The sequence below is a fragment of the Ovis aries genome, chromosome 5 (assembly GCF_016772045.2).
Source record: "Ovis aries strain OAR_USU_Benz2616 breed Rambouillet chromosome 5, ARS-UI_Ramb_v3.0, whole genome shotgun sequence".
NCBI classification, from domain to species: domain Eukaryota; kingdom Metazoa; phylum Chordata; class Mammalia; order Artiodactyla; family Bovidae; genus Ovis; species Ovis aries.
Genome location: NC_056058.1, coordinates 78,119,915 through 78,139,478, shown reverse-complemented (window position 1 = coordinate 78,139,478; position 19,564 = coordinate 78,119,915). Strand labels below are relative to the sequence as shown.

At 46.7% G+C, this 19,564-nt stretch overlaps 2 protein-coding genes and 1 long non-coding RNA gene across 21 annotated transcripts in view; 1 reads left to right on the top strand and 2 right to left on the bottom strand.

Moving 5' to 3' along the window:
- ZFYVE16 (zinc finger FYVE-type containing 16) overlaps nucleotides 1–1,271 on the bottom strand; it is a 62,752-nt gene extending 61,481 nt beyond the window's left edge. For 10 of the 18 annotated variants that reach the window (XM_060415964.1, XM_060415965.1, XM_060415970.1 and 7 more), the window contains exon 1: nucleotides 1,113–1,271. The gene's annotated coding sequence lies outside the window, so the exon portion shown is untranslated. Of the gene's footprint in view, nucleotides 1–832; nucleotides 980–1,112 lie in introns of those variants that run through there. The other 8 variants (XM_042250718.2, XM_060415969.1, XM_042250716.2 and 5 more) reach the window with 1 other exon arrangement.
- LOC132659835 (uncharacterized) lies at nucleotides 404–15,835 on the top strand. 2 transcript variants are annotated; one of them, XR_009600727.1, is made up of 4 exons: nucleotides 404–939; nucleotides 1,420–8,602; nucleotides 9,049–14,785; nucleotides 15,542–15,835. It is a non-coding gene; the product is annotated as an uncharacterized LOC132659835 (long non-coding RNA). The 2 variants fall into 2 exon arrangements; XR_009600726.1 differs by having other exon boundaries at nucleotides 1,420–14,785.
- A 1,475-nt stretch (nucleotides 15,836–17,310) lies between these two features.
- On the bottom strand, nucleotides 17,311–19,129 carry FBLL1 (fibrillarin like 1). Its single transcript, XM_027970486.3, has one exon. The coding sequence runs from the start codon at nucleotides 18,787–18,789 to the stop codon at nucleotides 17,791–17,793; it is 999 nt and encodes a 332-aa protein (XP_027826287.2). The 5' UTR covers nucleotides 18,790–19,129; the 3' UTR covers nucleotides 17,311–17,790.
- Nucleotides 19,130–19,564: the final 435 nt, after the last annotated feature.

Here is a 19,564-nt window from a genome sequence, read left to right as displayed (position 1 = left end):
TAGATCAAAGCACTGAACTTCTGCCAATTCAAAAGACAAGCTCAAAACAACAAATTAAGGAACCTAATTCGATCAACAAGCTGCCTATTTTGTCAAAGAAAAAAATAGTTATCAAATGTGGGGGCTAGAGCGTGCAAGAACACCCTCAGTCTGGAATATAATAATAGGCAATCACAGTAGTACAAATGAAGTTAACAGTTTAAAAGTTAGATCACCTTTTATAATTTTTAAAGATACAAAAGAAAACGTAGACGGAAGGAAAACGGCCGCGTCCTTCGGGTCTAAAACGACGAGAAAAAGAATGCCTGGGTGCGGGAACGGGCTTTGCTAGAGCTCGGGCGGTGATGACAGATCGGTCTGCGGGGGCCGAGTCCTCTCCGCGCAGAGGCTGCCACTCTCTTCCGGGGAGCGGCAGCCCCTCCGGGAGGCGCTGCACCCCAACCCCGGCTGGACAAGCGGCCCGGGGGTACGGGGGGCGCTTCTCCCTCCACCCGCCGCGGCCCCAGGGGGTCGCTCCCCGGGGCAGCGCCGAGCACTCCGGGCGGCCCAAGTGGGTGGGACCCGGCAAACAGTCGCCGTGATTGCCACCCTAGCCTGGTCCGGCCCTCCAGGCTTTACCGAGGGGGCCGCTGGGTTTGAGGGTGCTGAATTCCTAGCCAGTCTCAGGGCACTCGGAAAAGGAACGACTCCTGGGGCCCCAAGGCTCGGACCCTGGAGGCGCAGGAGGGCCAGACCCAGCGCCCAGCGCAGCGCGACCAGCGGCCACCCCGCCCCCTCCGTGAGGCAACAGGAGTGAGGAGAAGCCAAGACGCCTGCAAGAGGGAACTCTTACCTCCCCACACCCCTGCGGAGCTCTCGGATGGCCCACGGAGACGCCGCGCGGAGGAGTGGAGGGCGGCCCCGGCCCGGAGTCCAGGGAGTACTAGACGTCGGCTCAAGGTTTGTTTCCAACCCCTATCCTCCGCGACCCGGGTAAAACAGAAAGCGCAGGCGCAGAAGAGGCTTTCCTCTGACTCGCACGCCCCCTCCTTCGGCGTCCGCGGCCTCCAGTATCGCAGGGCGCCTGCGCGCTGCGATGCAGGGGTCTAAGCCCCGGGCCCCGGGCTTCTTACCGGAAATGCCTGAGGAGGCCCTGGGGTCTCGCGAATGCCGGGATGACCGGCCGTAGGTGGGGAGCCGGTTTCTCACTAGAGGCCTTCGAGCCGGGATCCGGTGGCGACCGGCGTCATTGTCCGGCTTCTTTCGTCCTTCGCTGACCTAGACGCGGCTCCCCCCGCCCCCCACCCTCAGCCTCCTGCGTCCTCCGGCCTGTACTGGACACACCCGCCGGCTGGGCAGCCAACCCGGCCTGCTGCCCCCGCCCCCGGCGCGGCTGTTATCCCGGAAAACCTCGCTTTTTTTTTTTTTTTTTTGCTTCAGACTAGTTTTGCAACCACCCCACCCGCCTCCTCCTGGCAGCAACAGAAGTGCTCCTAACCCACTGCCAAGCCTTAAGCCCTCCAGCTGACTGGCCATTCCCAACGGCTCTGTCTTTGCCTCTGAGTTGCTTTAGTTCTGCTTTTCTGACAGTGGCCACGCGAGCAGCTGCCTCTAATGTCTGAAAACAAAAGCTAACTAATCTGGAGAAGTAAACGTCAATCATGTGATGTATATTTGGGTTTCTTTGAGCTTTACTATTTTCACCACCAATTTCCTATAAATTTAAATGAGGGAAGAAAAGACATCTATGTGGGTGCAGAGTATTACAGACTAGGGAAAATAATCCATCGGTGGCCAAAAGGTTTTAAATTTCACAATTCATACTGGTCTTTCAGAAATTTCAAGAGCTTTAGTATCTCAAGAGTATTTCAGTCTGATGTAAATTGGTGGCGAAAGATTTGAGAATCAGGATCCAAATCTACAACCTGGTCGTATAGTTTGTGATCTTTCAAAGCTACTTCATCTTGATTTTCCTAAACTTTGAAATGAAATTGTGTGGGTTTAGCTCAACAGTGAAACGTATTGATTTCTTAAAATAGTTTAGTGAGCATCTGCTGTGACAAAAACTGCTTTAAGTGCTTTGCTTAGATTATCTCATTTAATCTTAAGAGTAATTCTAGGAAGTGCAGTGTGCATTTTCTCTACTGTGTGTATGCTGTTGCTCCCAGATAAATAAAAAGTCACTGCATATTGAAAAGCAGAGACATTACTTTGCCAACAAAGGTCCATCTAGTCAAGGCTATGGTTTTTCCTGTGGTCATGTATGGATGTGAGAGTTGGACTGTGAAGAAGGCTGAGCACCAAAGAATTGATGCTTTTAAACTGTGGTGTTGGAGAAGATTCTTGAGAGTCCCTTGGACTGCAAGGAGATCCAACCAGTCCATTCTGAAGGAGATCAACCCTGGGATTTCTTTGGAAAGAACGATGCTAAAGCTGAAACTCCAGTACTTTGGCCACCTCATGCGAAGAGTTGACTCACTGGAAAAGACTCTGATGCTGGGAGGGATTGGGGGCAGGAGGAGAAGGGGATGACCGAGGATGAGATGGCTGGATGGCATCACCGACTCGATGGACGTGAGTTGGAGTGAACTCCGGGAGTTGGTGATGGACAGGGAGGCCTGGCATGCTGCGATTCATGGGGTCGCAAAGAGTCGGACACGACTGAGCGACTGAACTGAACTAAACGGAACCCTTATAGAAACAGTCTTACAGCGGAGATGCATGTATACAAGTGCCTATTTGAAATAGAAGTATGTGTATTGTACAATGTGAGGACAAAGGCTAGAAATAGAGAACACTAAGACCTTAAACAGATAAATGGGAAAAGTGTGGACATAAACAGTCAATTCACAAAATAAGAAATGTGTACTGCATATTTTACTAATATTCAAACTCATTAATAATGAGAAGACAAAAGAGACATGTCCTGTGGATCTAATTAGTTTGTTTACTTCGTAAGTAAACTCCATTGGTGAGCGTAGAATGAAATGAGCACTCATGCCCTGTTGGGGATATAAATGACAAAGATTTTGTAAAGTTACTTGTCAACTCATTTCAAGAAATCTTCACATGACCTAATTAAGTAGCTTTTCTTTTGGAAATTATAAGGATATGTTTCAGAATACAAAGATTTAGATGACTAACACTAAGGAAAATATATCAAAAATTCAAATACCTTTCACATACAGATTGTACTTTGTATCACATTTTTTTTTGTGGGTGTTTCCTCTATAAAGTGCATTTTGCTAGGAGTTGTAAGGACTATAAAGATGGATAATTTATGATTTTTTTCCCTGAAGAAGTTCACAATCCATTGTGTTATTCTTATTAACATAAACAGCTGAAAGATTGCTGCAGTATAGTAAAATTACAAGAGCTGTGTGTAGATGCTTGGCCAACATTTCTTTGTTGGTTGAAATAAATCTACACATCAAATGCAATGCCAGAAAAAACATTAAGGAAGAAGAGTCCTTGGAAAAAGTTGAGTAATAGTTACTGAAATATTTTCATGTATTATCTTTCACCTAAAGAGTCTAGTTTAAATGGACTCCGGAAAAGCCATCATCCTAGTTCTAACATATTTGGTTAATTTATTCCTTAGACTAGTCATTCCTTGGATCATCAGCAGTTTTTATTATTTTGAAAGGTAACTAGAATCTTGATTATTTTAAGTGGCTTAAATTTCATTGTAATATGAACTTCCAAAGTTGTTCCCTTTTCATAAGTAAACTAGGTGGAGAAAATACCAGAAAAATATAAAAATAACTATTATAATTATTCACTTGTTGTATGGCTGGTCTGAGACTAAGAAGCAATTTTTAAACTATGGATTCATTGCTCCAAATTACAGAATGTGACCTGCAATGGTTAGTTACTGATTAGCATTTAAGTGCTATATTGCCATGCTAAAATACCAGTGTTACAAGGAAAAGAGCTGAAACATCTTTTAAAAAAATTGTCGGCCAGTTAGGGCCAGTTAGATCAGCTATTCAGAACAAGGGAACCAATGAAGAAATAGTTGTCATTTTGGTGACCATGCCAGCTAGTTTTTAAAAATACATAGAAAAAATTTGGAAGAAATTCCACTAAAACATTAACTCTATTTTTGGAAGGTGAAATTATCGATGATTTCTCCCTCTTCTTTCGAGTATTCCATTATTTTCCAAGTTTTTTTTTTTTTAATAATCCAAGAGGAAAAATGGAATCATTCCTTTTAAAAAGAATTGCTGAATTCATAACTGAGCCAACCAATTACTTTCTATTCATTATGCAATCTCTGCATATAATATATTGCATGACTGTGAATCATTGGAGAGAAATATACCCCAAATGACTGATGAGCACTTGTATTTGGATACTGTCTTAGAGGTGATACATGGTACAGTCATGCCCAGAGCTCAAGTCTGATACAGCTTCAACATCATGACACAGGCTTTCCTGTTGAGGGGGTCAGAATTCTTTGCCAAATATTTCTAGTTCTTATCTCTTCTGGACATGTGATGGCAGAGTACCTTCTGGTTCCCTTGTGGTTGAATAGGGCCGGGTGACTGATTCAGACTGATGAACTGTGTGAAATGACATGTGTCTTCCTAGCCTGGATATTTTACTCACCAATGTGTGGTCAAACAGGTGATGGCAAGACTGAATATCGACATTTTAGTAATCAGTGAACTGAAATGGACTGGAATGGGTGCATTTAACTCAGATGACCATTGTATCTACTACTACTGTGGGTAAGGAAATGGAGAAGGAAATGGCAACCCACTCCAGTATTCTTGCCTAGAGAATCCTGTGGACAGAGGAGCCTGCTGGGCTGCTGTCCATAGGATTGCACAGAGTCAGACACGACTGAAGCAACTTAGCATGCATGCATGCATTCGAGAAGGAAATGGCAACCCACTCCAATGTTCTTGCCTGGAGAATCCCAGGGACAGAGGAGCCGGGTGGGCTGCCGTCTATGGGGTTGCACAGAGTCGGATGACTGAGGCGACTTAGCAGCAGCAGCAATGGGCAAGAATCACTTAGAAGAAATGGAGTAGCCACTATAGTCAACAAAAGAGTCCAAAATGCAGTACTTTGATACAATCTCAAAAACGATACAATGACCTCTGTTCGTTTCCAAGGCAAACCATTCAAAAGACAGTAACCCAAGTCTATGCCCTGAACAGTAATGCTGAAGAAGCTGAAGTTGAACAGTTCTATGAAGACCTACAAACCTTCTAGAACTAACACCCCCAAAAGATGTGCTTTTCATTAGAGGGGCCTGGAATGCCAAAGTAGGAAGTCAAGAAATACCTGGAGTAACAGGTAAATTTGGCCTTGGAGGACAGAATGAAGCAGGGCATAGATTTAATAGAGTTTTGCCAAGAGAACACACTGGTCATAGCAAACACCCTCCTCCAACAACCCAAGAGATGACTCTACATATGGACATCACCAGATGGTCAATACCAAAATCAGAGTGATTATATTCTTTGCAGCCACAGATGGAGAAGCTCTATACAGTCAGCAAAAACAAGACTGGGAGCTGACTGTGGCTCAGATCATGAACTCCTTATTGCCGAATTCAGACTTAAATTCAAGAAAGTAGGGAAAACCACTAGATCATTCAGATATGACCTAAATCAAATATCTAATGATTATACAGTGGAAGTGAGAAATAGATTTAAGGGACTAGGTGTATTAGACAGAGTGCTTATGAACTATGGATGGAGGTCCGTGATATTGTACAGGAGACAGGGAGCAAGATTATCTCCAAAAAAAAAAAAAAGAAATGCAAAAAAGCAAAATGACTGTCTGCGGAGGGCTTACAAATATCTGTGAAAAGAAGAGAAGCCAAAAGCAAAGGAGAAAAGGAAAGATATAAGCATCTGAATGCAGAGTTCCAAAGAATAGCGAGGAGAGATAAGAAAGCCTTCCTAAGTGATCAGTGCAAAGAAACAGAGGAAAATAGAATGGGAAAGACTAGAGAGGTGTTCAAGAAAATTAGAGATACCAAGGAAACATTTCATGCAAAGATGGGCTCAATAAAGGACAGATATGGTATGGACCTAACAGAAGCAGAAGATTTTAAGAAGAGGTGGCAAGAATACACAGAAGAACTGTACAAAAAAGATCTTCACAATCCAGATAATCACGATGGTATGATCACTCACCTAGAGCCAGACATCCTGGAATGCGAAGTCAAGCGGGCCTTAGGAAGCATCACTATGAACAAAGCTAGTGGAGATGATGGAATTCCAGTTGAGCTATTTCAAATCCTGAAAGATGATGCAGTGAAAGTTTTGCACTCAATATGCCAGCAAATTTGGAAAACTGGATAATATCAGACCACATTTCCTCATGTGACATTTTCTTCCTATTATGGTCATTTCCCATCTCCTTCTCATTATCTTTTTTATTTATCCTCTCTCCTTTCCCCTTTGGTAACCATGAATTTGTTTTCCATGTCTGTGAGTCAATTTCTCTTTTGTAAATAAGTTCATTTGTATCATTTTCTTAAAGTCCACATATAAATGATATCCTATGATAGTTGACTTTGACTGACTTCATATGAAATCTCTGGGTCCATCCATGTTGCTGCAAATGGGGTATTTCATTCTTTTTAATGGCTGAGCAATATCCCATTGTGTATATATATACTACATCTTCTTTATCCATTCATCTGTTGATAGTCATTTAGGTTGCTTCCATATCTTGACTATTGTAAATAGTACTGGTATAAACATCAGGATGTATGTATCTCTTTGAATTAGTGTTTTTGTCTTTTCCAGATATATGCCCAGGAATGGGGTTGCTGGTTCACATAGTTACTCTATTTTTAGAGTCTTAAGGAAGCTCCATACTCTTTTCCATAGTGGCTTCACCAATTTACATTCCAGTCAACAGGGTAGGAGGGTTCCATTTTCTCCACATCCTCTCCTGCATTTGTTATTTGTAGACTTTTTAATGATGGTCATTCTGACTGATGTGAAGGAATACCTCATTGTAGTTTTGATTTGCATTTCTCTAATAGTGATGTTGAGCATCTTTTCATGTGCCTGTTGGTCATCTGTATGACTTCTTTGGAGAAACATCTATTTAGGTCTTCTGCCTACGTTTTAATTGGATTGTTTGTTTTTTGGATATTGAGATGTACAAACTTTTTATATTTGAGAAATTAATCCCTTGTCAGTCGCATTGATTGCAAATATTTTCTCCCATTCCACAGGTTGTCTTTTTGTTTTTTATGGTTTCCTTTTTGGTACAAAAGCTTTGAAGTCTAATTCAGTCCCATTTGTTTATCTTTGCTTTTATTTCCATTACTTTAAGAGATGGATGCAAAAAAATTGCTGCAATTTATGTCAAAGATTGTTCTGCCTGTGTTTTCCTCTAGCAGTTTTATAGTATCTGTAATCAACATTTAGATCTGTAATCAACCTTGAGTTTATTTTTATATATTTTTTAAATTTTCTAAAACTTAAACATTGTAATTTTTTTCTTTCTTAGAAAAAAATTGTTACACTTCATTTATAGTTATTTAAAAATACTGGCTTGATTCCTTGTGTTGTTCAGTACATCCGGTAGCCTATCTTACACCTACCAGTTTGTGCCTTTCACTCCCCCATACCTCAGTTCCCCCCTACTAGTAACTACTAGTTTGTTCTCTGTATATGAGTCTGCTTCTTTTTTGTAGTATTCACTAGTTCATGTATATTTTAAGTTCCACATATAGATAATATCATACAGTATTTGTCTTTCTCCATCTGACTTATTTCACTTTAGCATAATGCTCTCCAAGTCCATCCATGTTGCTGCAAATGGGAAACTTCTATTCTTAATTTCCTTCTTAGCATCAAGGCCTCCTGACCAGTATCCTTTGTCTTAAATTAACACTATTATTTTTCCTAAATAGAATTTTCTTCAGTGACTTTTAATCTGTTTTCATCTCAGTGATGGACTGTCAATTTTATTACAGTCTGCACTTTTATTGGTGACCTTGTATATATTCATTAGATTTAGATTTGACTAAGTGGGCTTCCCTGGTAGCTCAGCTGATAAAGAATCCAACTGCAATGCAGGAGATGCTTCCTGGGTAGGGGAGACCCCCTGGAGAAGGGATAGGCTACCCACTCCAATATTCTTGGGCTTCCCTGGTGGCTCAGATGGTAAAGAATCTGCCCAGAGCAGACCTGGATTTGATCCCTGGGTTGGGAAGATCCCCTGGAGGAAGGCATGACAACCCACTCCAGTATTCTTGCCTGGAGAATTCCATGGACAGAGGAGCCTGGCGGGCTATAGTCCAGGTGGTTGCAAAGAGTTGGACACAACTGAGCAACTAAGCAGAGCACACAGCAAGGATATTAGAAATCTGCAAAACATAAGGCTTAAACTAGATGCTTATTTTCCTTTTGCATTAACAAAATTTGCCCTAATGTTACATTTTGTAACATTAACAGATACAGATGTCTAGGGCTGCCATAGAACTCTGTTTTATCAAGTCAACACAGACTTTGGATTCTTCTAGCTTCAGTATGCTTGCCTGGAAAATCCCATGGACGGAGGAGCCTGGTAGGCTGCAGTCCATGGGGTCGCAAAGAGTAGGACACAACTGAGCGACTTCACTTTCACTTTTCACTTTCATGTATTGGAGAAGGAAATGGCAACCTACTCCAGTGTTCTTGCCTGGAGAATCCCAGGGTCGGCAGAGCCTGGTGGGTTGCCGTCTATGGGGTCACACAGAGTTGGACATGACTGAAACGACAGCAGCAGCAGCTTTTTACTCTGTCAACTGTAGCCTCTATTCCCAAGGTCATCTCATGGTCCAATATGGCTCTTCAGCTCCAACTATCGTGTCCATATTTCAACCGGCAAGGAAGAAGAAAGTGACATAGTGGGTCAAATGACTCATGTAAGCTGTTCCTTAAGGAAGGTTCTCTGAAGTTGCTACAGGATGTTGTTGTTGCTGTTTAGTCACTTAAGTCGTGTCCTACTCTTTTGCAGCCCCATGGACTGTAGCCTGCCAGGCTCCTCTGTCCATGGGATTTCCCAGGCAAGAATACTGGAGTGGGTTGCCCTTTCCTTCTCCAGGGGATCTTCTCGACTCAGGGATCGAACTCACGTCTCCTGGTTAGCAGGGGGATTCTTTGCCACTGAGCCACCTGGGAAGCCCTGCTACAGGATACTCTTGCTTATTTGAATTGTTTAGGACTTATTCCCCTGGTCATAGATAATTACAAGGGAGACTGAGAAATTGTCTCTAGTTTGGGAGGCCCTGTGCCTAGCTGAAAATTCTAACCTGCCTGAGAGAATGGATATTTGGAGGAAATAGCAATTTCTGCCACATTCTAATTGAACCATGGTGCCACTGGGAGCTCCCTTCTTGCAAAAACACAGATTCATCAAATAATATTGATCTGAACAGTCTCTGCATGATAACTACAACTCCAGAATAAAGGCTGACTTCTCAACCACACTGGGACTCACTATTAATAATTACATTGTCAATGCAAAGTCAAAAAGCAAAACCTGTCCCTCTGCCCCTCACTGTATTTTTTCCCCCATCACATTTTTAGGAGTGTTTGCTCTCACTGACTCACTTCCTCGCCTCCCGTTTTAATCTTCAACCTTCTCTAAAATGGATTGTCCCTGACTACTTCACTGTTCTTGCAAACACTAACAGTGACCCATGAAGCCAAATTAATTGGGTGCTTTCTGTCATCTTCCTTGGTTTCTCAGCATTTGGCAAAGCCGACACTTCCTCTTTCTTGAAATGCTGTCTTCCTTTGGATTTCATGACACAACATTGTTCCAGAAGCTTTGTGTACATCTCCTCTATCAGAACACAAAACGGTGGATCTCCTAAGAGCTCAGTTCTAAGTCCTTCTCAAACTCATCTATTGCTGGCTTTAATTATCACATGTGCTGCAGATCCCCAAAACTCTGTCTGTAATTTGATCTTTATTCTGTTTTGCAGTATCTTCCTTTTCTTTCAGTGTCAGAGCAAACAAGTAACTTGTACTCGACTAGCCAGAGCTGGTTATTATCCATCTGAAGGCACAGAAATTTTAAAACACATATGAGCTTGTCAGCAAACCATAAACTGTATGCCATATTAAGACAAAAAAATTATTATAGCTTATAATCATAATATTTAGGCTTTCATTTCTTCAGCTGCCAACCAATATGGCTCCCTTGTGGTTGAGGAGGTTCATATGACTGGTTCTAGCCCACTAGGGAGTGACTTGTGCTTGGAACTACCACGTCATGGCTAGAACATGTAATCGCCGGTCTGAGACCTTCTGGAGCCATCTTTTCTCTCTTGACAGCCAGTAGTATTCAAGATGGTGGCTGGTCTCTTAGCCTAGATCCCTAAGTGACTAAAATTAACTTAGTCACCCCTCTAAAATTCTCTCTCACCTCCTCCCACAAAATAATGAAGGTAATACGAGGAAGAAAACAAATTGGTCATTTAGGCACAGACTTTGGACATTTGTTACCGTGACATAAGCCATCTGATATACCCATCCCAACTGATATAAATGTTGGTACCAGCAGCAAATGCTATTGAACAGAAACCTAAATAAAACTCGAGGCCCTGGATTAGGGACTGGCAGCAGGTGGCAAAGAAACTGCGATCAGAGGATGGAAGGATGGTGATTCATCTTGTGAAGAAGTGTAACTTTGGTCACCTGACAACTTGGAAGGTAGGTAACGTAGCATTGAATATGTGACCTTAGGAGAAGTTGGAAAAGAGTGTTAGTAGCGTATACTGGCAACTGTTTTCATTTGATAATTTACTGTGAGAAACAGATAGTTCAGAAAACAACTGGCCAGTTTGCCAACAAATGCAGACAGACAGACAGGGACAGAACATTGAGCAAGGAAGTGGCTATAGGCCATGAAGTCAGTAAAGAGGCAAGTGAAGACTTGAGCACGGGAGTTGAAAGGGTGGTAAAAAGACAAGATAGTTGGAAGTCCTCAGGGGTTGAATGATTGTTGGACTTGGGGTTCCTAAAGGCAGTGAGGCGGGCAAACAAGTGGGGAGGAAAAGTGGGGGAAGATTAAAGTCACATGAAAAGAAAGAAAGACAAATGTGCTCCATAAAAGCAATCTCAGCTCTTCTTCTCATGTTCTGCCTTGCTCAACAGCTACTGCTCATAGCAAGAACTCCTGTGTAACGTTCTTAGGCACCCAAGCTCTCCAGGCAGAGGCTCGGCTGGAGGCAGTGGGCCTGGAGCCATAGCTGACGATGTGGGGCTTGCTGGCCCCCAGGGAGCGGAAAAGGAACACATGAGAAATAAACAAAAAATAGAAAGGTAAAAAAAGAAACAAATTTTTTGCTCAAGAGACAGGAAAAACTGGGAACACTATTCAGAGCTTGGATGAGGATATAGGCATTGCAGAATCAGCTTCTGGTTAAGGATCAATGTGTGATTGATTTTTCGGGCCTGACCACAGGCAATTAAGAAGGCTTTACCCAGAATACCTGGTGGGACTAGGGGGGAAGCTGCCCTTCCTGCGCCAGACCTGGGGCACAGCCTGCGAACTTCTGTTTCTGAAGGGGGTTGCAGTCAAGGACTCAGGGCTATTCCTATCCGTCACCTTCATTCCAAAATGTTTTTGTTGTTGTTGTTGTTTTGTTTTAATGTGAGTGGCATGTGGGATCTTATAGTTCCCCAACCAGGAGTTGAATCCTTGCCCCTGCAGTGGAAGTGTCAGTCTTAACCACTGGACCACGAGGTAAGTCCCTTATAGGTTTCTATCCGAGGACTTCTGCTTCTTTATGCGTGAAGGGGAGAATCTTGAAAACTTTTCCACTCCGAGCCTTTCCCCCTCATCCCCTCACCAGAGGCGTCAGGATCCATAAAACGCTGGAGCATTTGGTTCCAGGGCGCCTTCAGCAGTAAGACATCCCCACGTAGCTCTGATGCCACTGACTCAGCTGGGGTGCCTTTCCATGGGGGAATGTGGAACAGAGGAGTTGGTGCTTTCTCCCATTTTATCTGCTTGCTTATTCCATCACACTGCATGCGAGTCACTTCAGTCGTGTCTGACTGTTTGCGACCCTGTGGACCAGGGCTCTCTAGGCAAGAATACTGGAATGGGTTGTCATGTCCTCCTCCAGGGGATCTTCCTGACCCAGGGAATGAACCCATGTCTCTTACATCTCCAGCACTGGCAGGCAGGTTCTTTACCACGAGTGCCCATTCCATCACAGTAAGTGATTAAAGACCAAAGTCTCTCATTTTTGCCTCCTTGCCTTTTGAACTCCTCCCGCACCTCGCAGCTCAGCTCTCTCCCCCAGCTCAGCTGAGCTCCTTACAAACAAGATTAGCGGGCAGTTCTCAGTCAGGGGCTAAAGAGGCAGGAACACCAGTAACTTCATTCACAGACCTCAACCCTCTTCCTCCTGGGAATCTCAAGGGGTATCCTGGCCTGTCATAGAGACCCCGCAGAAAAGCTGTCATCTTCTAGTGATTCAAAGTGCTGTCCTTATTCTGCCCTTCCCAATCAACAGCAAGAACAGTATGGGATAAAATAGTCATGTCAGCCCTGGACGCACAGTAGAATCAGCTGGGGGACTTAACCGAAAACAGACGTCAGGCCTTCTTTCCCCTAGAGGGCCTGGTTTTAATTTCATTGGCTTAGAGAAAGAATACAGTTCTTCACAACAACCCAGATCTCATATTCTCCAGCTCTGTTGCACCTTGGGTGATTCCTGTCACTTTCCTGACCCTCAGCCTCCTCATCTGTGATGCAGGAATGATAACACTTGCCTCCCGGGGGATGCTATGAGGATTAAGTGAAATAAGGTGTCTAGAGGTACCTGGAACACACCGTGTGCACCGTAAATGTTGTCTCCATCAGAACGTGAATCAGGAGGAACTTCCTGCGAGCCCAAGAGCCAGGAAAGACTACTAGGAAGAAAGAGTTAGACTTGCCTCCTTAAGGAGGAACACAGATTCAACTGGGTGGAGGGGCCACTCTTGGATCTGAGCAGTCAGGGCCCCAGCCCAGAGCCCCACATATTGAGGGCTGCACTCTGGCCTTCCTCTGTCTGCACCTTGGCCCACAGGGCAAGGAGTCCATAGTGGCCGAGTGCCGTGCCCCCAGGAGCCCACACCCCCACCTTCTAGATCATGCATTGGGGCCAAGTCTTCCCCAGGCCAGTCCTCCTGAGGGGACCATCCTCCCAGTTTGCAACTCCAGTCCCAAGGGGCTTAAAGGAGGCTGTTTGAAGGGCAGGATCAAATCTTGGATTTGAGAGCTGGGAGTACTCTTGCCTGGAAAATCCTATGGACAGAGGAGCCTAGAAGGCTGCAGTCCATGGGGTCGCTGAGGGTTGGACACGACTGAGTGGTTTCACTTTCACTTTTCACTTTTCGTGTATTGGAGAAGGAAATGGCACCCCACTCCAGTGTTCTTGTCTGGAGAATCCCAGGGACGGAGGAGCCTGGTGGGCTGCTGTCTATGGGGTTGCACAGAGTCGGACACGACTGAAGTGACTTAGCAGCAGCAGTCTATTTACAGACATATGTGTGCATTCCTTCAGGGTGTGGGGGCAGAACCAGGGGTGGGAAGGAAAAGGGGCAGGGGCTCTTACACGCTCTCTCACTCCAGCAACACAGACGTTTCGAGTGGTTCCAACACCAGTATTCATTTTACAGCCGACATTAATCTGAACATTTCCGTTTCAGTATTTTCTGGTATGTTTGTTCTTGTGATTAATTTAAAAACAACACTTTGCAATCAAATAAGTGCTTTATCTTTATGCCTGAGACATCATAAGTGGTTGATAAATACGAGTGTAGTAGAATTTAAACATATTCACTGCAGCTCAGATGGAGTTAAAGCATCTTGCTTGGTTGAGAATTTGAAGCTGGGAGGGAAACTACCACTTGAAATTGGTTTCTTCTGGCTTAAAACAGCCCCTTTTGGACAGAGGTTTTCTCCCTCCTCATTCTTCTTCCCTTCATCCCCAGAGGCATCAGGGTGGAGGAAGCTGACGGACATCATAGTGAGGGTGTGTGGAAGGCTGAGGTCTGTGGGTTCTTCCCACGGTTTCTGCTGACACTGTGTGACTCAGGGTCCATCTCACCTGGTCTTTGAGCATCAGCCTTAGCCTCACTGCATCTGCTGGGCTGGGCTCAACCATGGCTCTTGTCACTCCTGATTCTCTGAAACTCAGCAGCAGATTCTAGCCAGCTTCCAGCTTAAACCAATCCCTCTTGGAAGCTCAACTAATTTCCCTCCCCACCACTCCCACCCCACCCAGCCACCAGCACTGTTCCAACCCACAGCCTTAATGTTAACTGTTAATTCTCAGTTATCTTACACTCACAACAGGAGGAAAGATGGGAGGAAGGGATGATGTGCAGCGTTCCGTACAGGTACTTCAGTTGTACATTGCTTTTCGCAGTCATTTCCCAGAAGCCAATAAGATGGGCATTTTAGCAGAAAGTTCCCATCCAGTTCCTACTGTTATGGGCTGTATTGTGTTTCCCCAAATTAAAACCTTGGAGCCCTAACCCTCAAATGTGACTGTATTTGAAGATGGGGACTTTCTGGAGGTAATTAGGGTTGTAGGAGGTCATAAGGGTGGAGCTGTAATTTGACAGGGCTGGAGTGCTTCTACAAAGAGGAAGAGTCTAGAGATCCCCTCCTCCTCCCCTATCTCTCTCATCTCCCTTGTGCACACACAGAAAAGACCATGTGAGGACCCAGGGAGAAGGCAGCCCTTGACAAGCTAGGTGAGATGCTTCACCAGAAACCAACCCTGCTGACACTTTGACCCTGGACGTCCAGCCTCCAGAACTGGGAGAAGGTACATGTCTATTGAAGCCACACAGACCGTGGTATTTTGTTATACAGCCTCAACAGTCTCAGACACCTAAGCACCCCAAATTTAACGCCTTCTGGGGACCCCAGCAGTCAGGTGCTACCTGTGTCCTGAACCTTGCCGCCCATGGGAGTTACAGTTCCATACTTCCTTCCTGCCATTATCCTCCAAAACCAGGTTTCAGCTTCCCTCCCTACATTCCCTTAGTCCTTATGCCCATATTTCTCCTGGGATATACCATCTCATCCCATTGGCCCAGAGACCCATCTACAGCTCAGAGACATTCTTTATGAGTTTTTTTTTTTTTAATGCCATTTCTCCACTGATGGTCCCACGTCAAGCAGCTTCACACATGAACTATAAATTGTCTGTGTTTATGTGGGAATGCTCACACCAAAAAAAGAGGCCAAGGTTCCCCTGCCTTCTCCTCAATCTGGAAGGACAGAAACCCTGTATGGAGGCTCCAAAAGCTCCTTATTGAGGCTGAGCTGACTCTGAGGAAGGATTGGATCCCTTAAGATTCTGGAAGTAATCATCCTGTTTCCTGGGAGTCCTTCTCAGCCTCAGAGTTTTTCCTCACTTTTAAAAAATTTTTTGGCCACTCTACCCAGCATGTGGGGTTCCCTGACTAAGGATTGAACTTGTCCCCCCTGTAGCGGAAGCATAGAATCTTAACCCACCGGACCAGCAAGGAAGTCCTCTTTTTTTTTCCCCCTCTGTTTTTTTTTTTTTTTTTTTCAGCCTCCAGATTTCATCTCAGCCATGAATTCATTAGCTTAGGATTGGAGAAAGTCTGAAAAGTCAGACTCCTGTGGGTTTGGTTTCTGGCTGTGAGTCTTACTGGAGGATCTGAAGCGAGTCATGTCATCTCTCCAAACTGCAGTTTCCTCATCTGTTAAGTAGAAATGATCCTGGCTTTGCAAGGTTTTAATGAAGAGTTCACATTGTTTATGGAAATGCCTGGTTTGGGGTTTTACAGACATTTACTCTATTCACCCTCTTCTTCCTGAGTAAGTCTGGCCAACAATCTGAACGGTAGCTCTCCCCCCTGCATTGTAGCTTGTGTGTGTGTGTGTGAGTGACTGATAGGGAAGTGGAGGGGAGGAGCAGAGGGGTTGGCCATTTACAAATCTGATTTATCTTCTTCCTGTGTGAAGGAAGTGTATCCTCAGAAAACACAGACCACCCATAGTCTCTGTGCGGGAACACCTTTAGGGAGGTGGACCCGCTTTCCAAATGGCATGTTAGGGACCAGTCATTCCCGGATGAAATGTCCAGGACTTTGGCAATTGGCAGTGGGGAGTTCTTGAAAGGATGAGTGAATGAATAAACAAAAGCCATTTTAAAAGCCTGATTTGGAACATTCACAGCTCTCCTCGGGTTGTTCACTCTCCTGCTCCCTTTGGGCTGGTGTGGAGAGCCAGAGTTGATGTACTGAACTTCAGGGTCTGCAGGAACTGCCTCTCAGAGACAGATACTTTCTGAGAGTCATTTTCCTGGTATTTCTCAGACCCTTGGTGATGCCACTTTGAATGTGTTACGCCTTGCACTGGGAATACTTTGTTAGGTGGACTCACAGCCTACCTTCATACCCTGTATTACTATTTTGAAATCTAAGAAAAGGGGAATTCTCTGGTGGTTCAGTGGTTAGACTCCACAGTCTCACTGCTGAGGGCCCAGGTTCAATCCGTAGCCACAGAACTAAGATTCCCACCAGCCACGTGGCATGGCCAAAAAAAAGTAAAGGGTAGCATCAGGAGGGAGAGAAAGAACATAGAGAGGTCAAGAGAGTCCTAATCCATGTCTTTGTTAGGACTTGTCCGGTCTCTTTGGCATGGGCCCTGTGGGGGAGAGGCAAGATCCTACTGGTGTACAAGAAATAGCAATGGATTATGAGCTCCAAAGACGGGCAATTGAGTTCCATCTGGCTGTGCAAATCTGAGCAACCAGTTTACCTTCAGAAGCTCTGTTGCCTCTTGTGTAAAAGGGTAATGGAAACAAAGCCATCTTGGGGCTGGCGGTCTCACTGTACATACTGTGTGCTCAGTCACGCAGTTGTGTCCAACTCCTTGCCACCCCATGGACTGCAGTCTACTAGGCTTCTCTGTCCATGAAATTTTCCAGGCAAGAATACTCATGTGGGTTGCCATTCCCTTCTCCAGGGGATGGTCCTGACCCAGGGATTGAACTCAGGTCTCCTGCACTGGCAGGCAGATTCTTTACCACTGAATCACCTAAGAAGCCCCATTACACATACCAGCAAATGCAAAAGGTCTTACTTGAAGAGGAAACTTGTTGTTGTTTAGTTGCTTAGTAATATCCAACTCTTTTGTAACCCCATGGACTGTGCCTACCAGGCTCCTCTGTCCATGGGATTTCCCAGGCAAGAATACCGAACTGAACGGCCATTTCCTTCTCCAGGGGATATTCCAGACTCAGGGATTGAACCCACGTCCCCTGCATTGGCAGGTGGATTATTTAGCAGTGAGCCACCAGGGAAGCCTGAAGAGAAAAGTATTGACTATTTATTATGATTAGAACTCTGGCTTGGAGTCAGACAGATGGGTGTTAGTCCCAGTGCCACTCCCTGGAGTCAGGCTTGGTCACGTGACGTGTCATCGTGTAGGAAGTGCTCCAACTGCCCCCCCACCCCTGCCTTCCAAAGATGATTTTATCAGCTCATTTCCCCAGCCCCTGTGATGAGGAAGTACATGTGAAGAGGGGCCCTGAACAGTCAGGATTTTGCGTGGCTGGAGGAAGCACAGTCCCCAAGCTGTAACTCCTTGATGGACCCCTTTCACCAGGTATCTTAGCTATTTTAGGGTTTGGCAGATTTGGAGATGTGGGGATAACTCAATGTGGCCTCACTGATACACCTGGGTACTGTTTCTTTATGTCATTTAATAGAAAAACTGCACGAAGAAAATGTACGGTAACACGGAGCACAGTGCAGCCTTGGGCACATCTCAGGGACAGCCCGAGCTGGGTGGCTACTTGCCGCCGCTCTTAGGAAGGGGCCGATAGACCCCGACCACCACGGCGTGGTCCCTTTCGTAGGGCTCCAGAGTCAGCTGCTCTTGAGGCTTTAAATTCTCCTGCTGCAGCTTCCTCACCTCGGAGGCGAACACCGCCTCAGCGGACGCGGTGGAGTCTATGCAATTGGCCTTGATGGAGATGAGGAAGTGGCCCCCGTTGCGCAGGAAGGTGTGGGCGTTCAGAGCCACGATGCGGGACTGGTCCGGCTGTGCCACGTCGGCGAAGATCACGTCCACCATGCCGATAAGCATGCGGTACTTGAGCGGGTGCCGCGCATCTTCGAGGACCGGGATGATGTTGGTTCGCTTCTTGGCCACGTTGACGAGGTCGCGGCCGGCGCGGTGGGAGAACTCGACCGCGTAGACCAGGCCGTCTGGGCCGATGATGTCGGAGACGTGGGACACGGTGGTCCCCGAGGCGGCACCCAGGTACAGCACTTTGGACTTGGGCTTGATGTGAATCTGGTCGACCCCGCCCAGGATGGCCGCGGCCAGCTTGGAGCGGAAGGGGTTCCACGTGCGGTATTCCAGCTTCTCGCCGCCCTCGGTCACCGTGACCCGCCGCTCGCCGTACACCGACTGGCCCGGCACCATGTTCAGCGTGACCAGCGCGTCCTCCGCCCCGCGGTAGATGAAGACGCCCTCGTGCCGGTGCGGTTCCACCGACACCGTCAAGACGCTCTTCCTGCGGCGGTTCTTGTTCTTGGCCACGCCGCGCAGCTGCCCGCCGCCTCCGCGGTCCCCCCGGCCGTCTCCTCCGCCGCCACCGCGCCCCCGGCCCCGGCCGCCACCGAAGCCGCGCGTCCGCGCCCCGAAGCCGCCCTTGCCTCCCGGGCTGCCGCCGTCGCCTCCGGCTCCCTTGCCCGCTCCGCCTCCGCCCCCGCGCCCTCCGCTCCAGCCGCCACCCCCACGGCCGCCAGACCCGCCACGACGCAAGCCCACCGCCGACTTCATGGTGCGCCCTGGGCGCTCCGGAACCGGGGTGGGGGGTGGGGGTGGCTGGCGGCGGTTGTCAGGGGTTACCGATGGCTGGGAGCGGTTGTCAGGGACGGCGGGTACCTGGCAGTGGTTGTCAGGGGCCGCCGGTACCTGGGCGTGGTTGTCAGGGGTCACCTGTGGCAGAGAGAGGTTTTCAGGGGTCACTGGAGGTTCCAGGCGGTGGTCCTGATGCCGGAGGAAGGTGAGCAGCAGCGGTTGCCTGCTGGCTTAGCCGCGGCAGGCTGCAGGGGCGAGGTGGGCGCGGGCGGTGGGGACCGGCTCTGCCGCAGTGCCCGCATCCCTGGAGCCGCCCTTTGACGCAGCGATGGGCGTCATTGCATCACACTCGCTATGGCGACCCGGTAGCCCCAGAAGCCCCCCTTCCCAGCCCTCTCCAGCTGCCTGCTACCCTAGGCGTCCCTTTCGCCCTTCCCCAGCTCTGCTTTCTCAGGGACCCCTGGCAGTTCTCCAGGGTGTAAGAAAGGGGGAATCTCCTTGGCAGGAGAGGGGGAGACAAACATCGGTTTCTGTCCCTGCTCTGACACTCGCTTGCTGTGTCGTCTCCGAAAGCTTTATCTGACCTTCTCTGAGCGTCTTATCTGAACTTGAGCAAGTGTCTTGACTTCCCTGGGTCTCATTATCCCTTCTGTAAAGCAGAACCTGCCTCAAAGGTTTGTTTTGAAGCACCGCATACCGTTGCCTCAGCTATGGTATGTATTAAGTGCCCTATATACGCATTAGCATTTTCTTA

Bases quoted from the DNA above. Each gene is read 5' to 3' on its own strand.
- FBLL1 (XM_027970486.3), bottom strand. From the start codon at position 18,789: ATGAAGTCGGCGGTGGGCTTGCGTCGTGGCGGGTCTGGCGGCCGTGGG.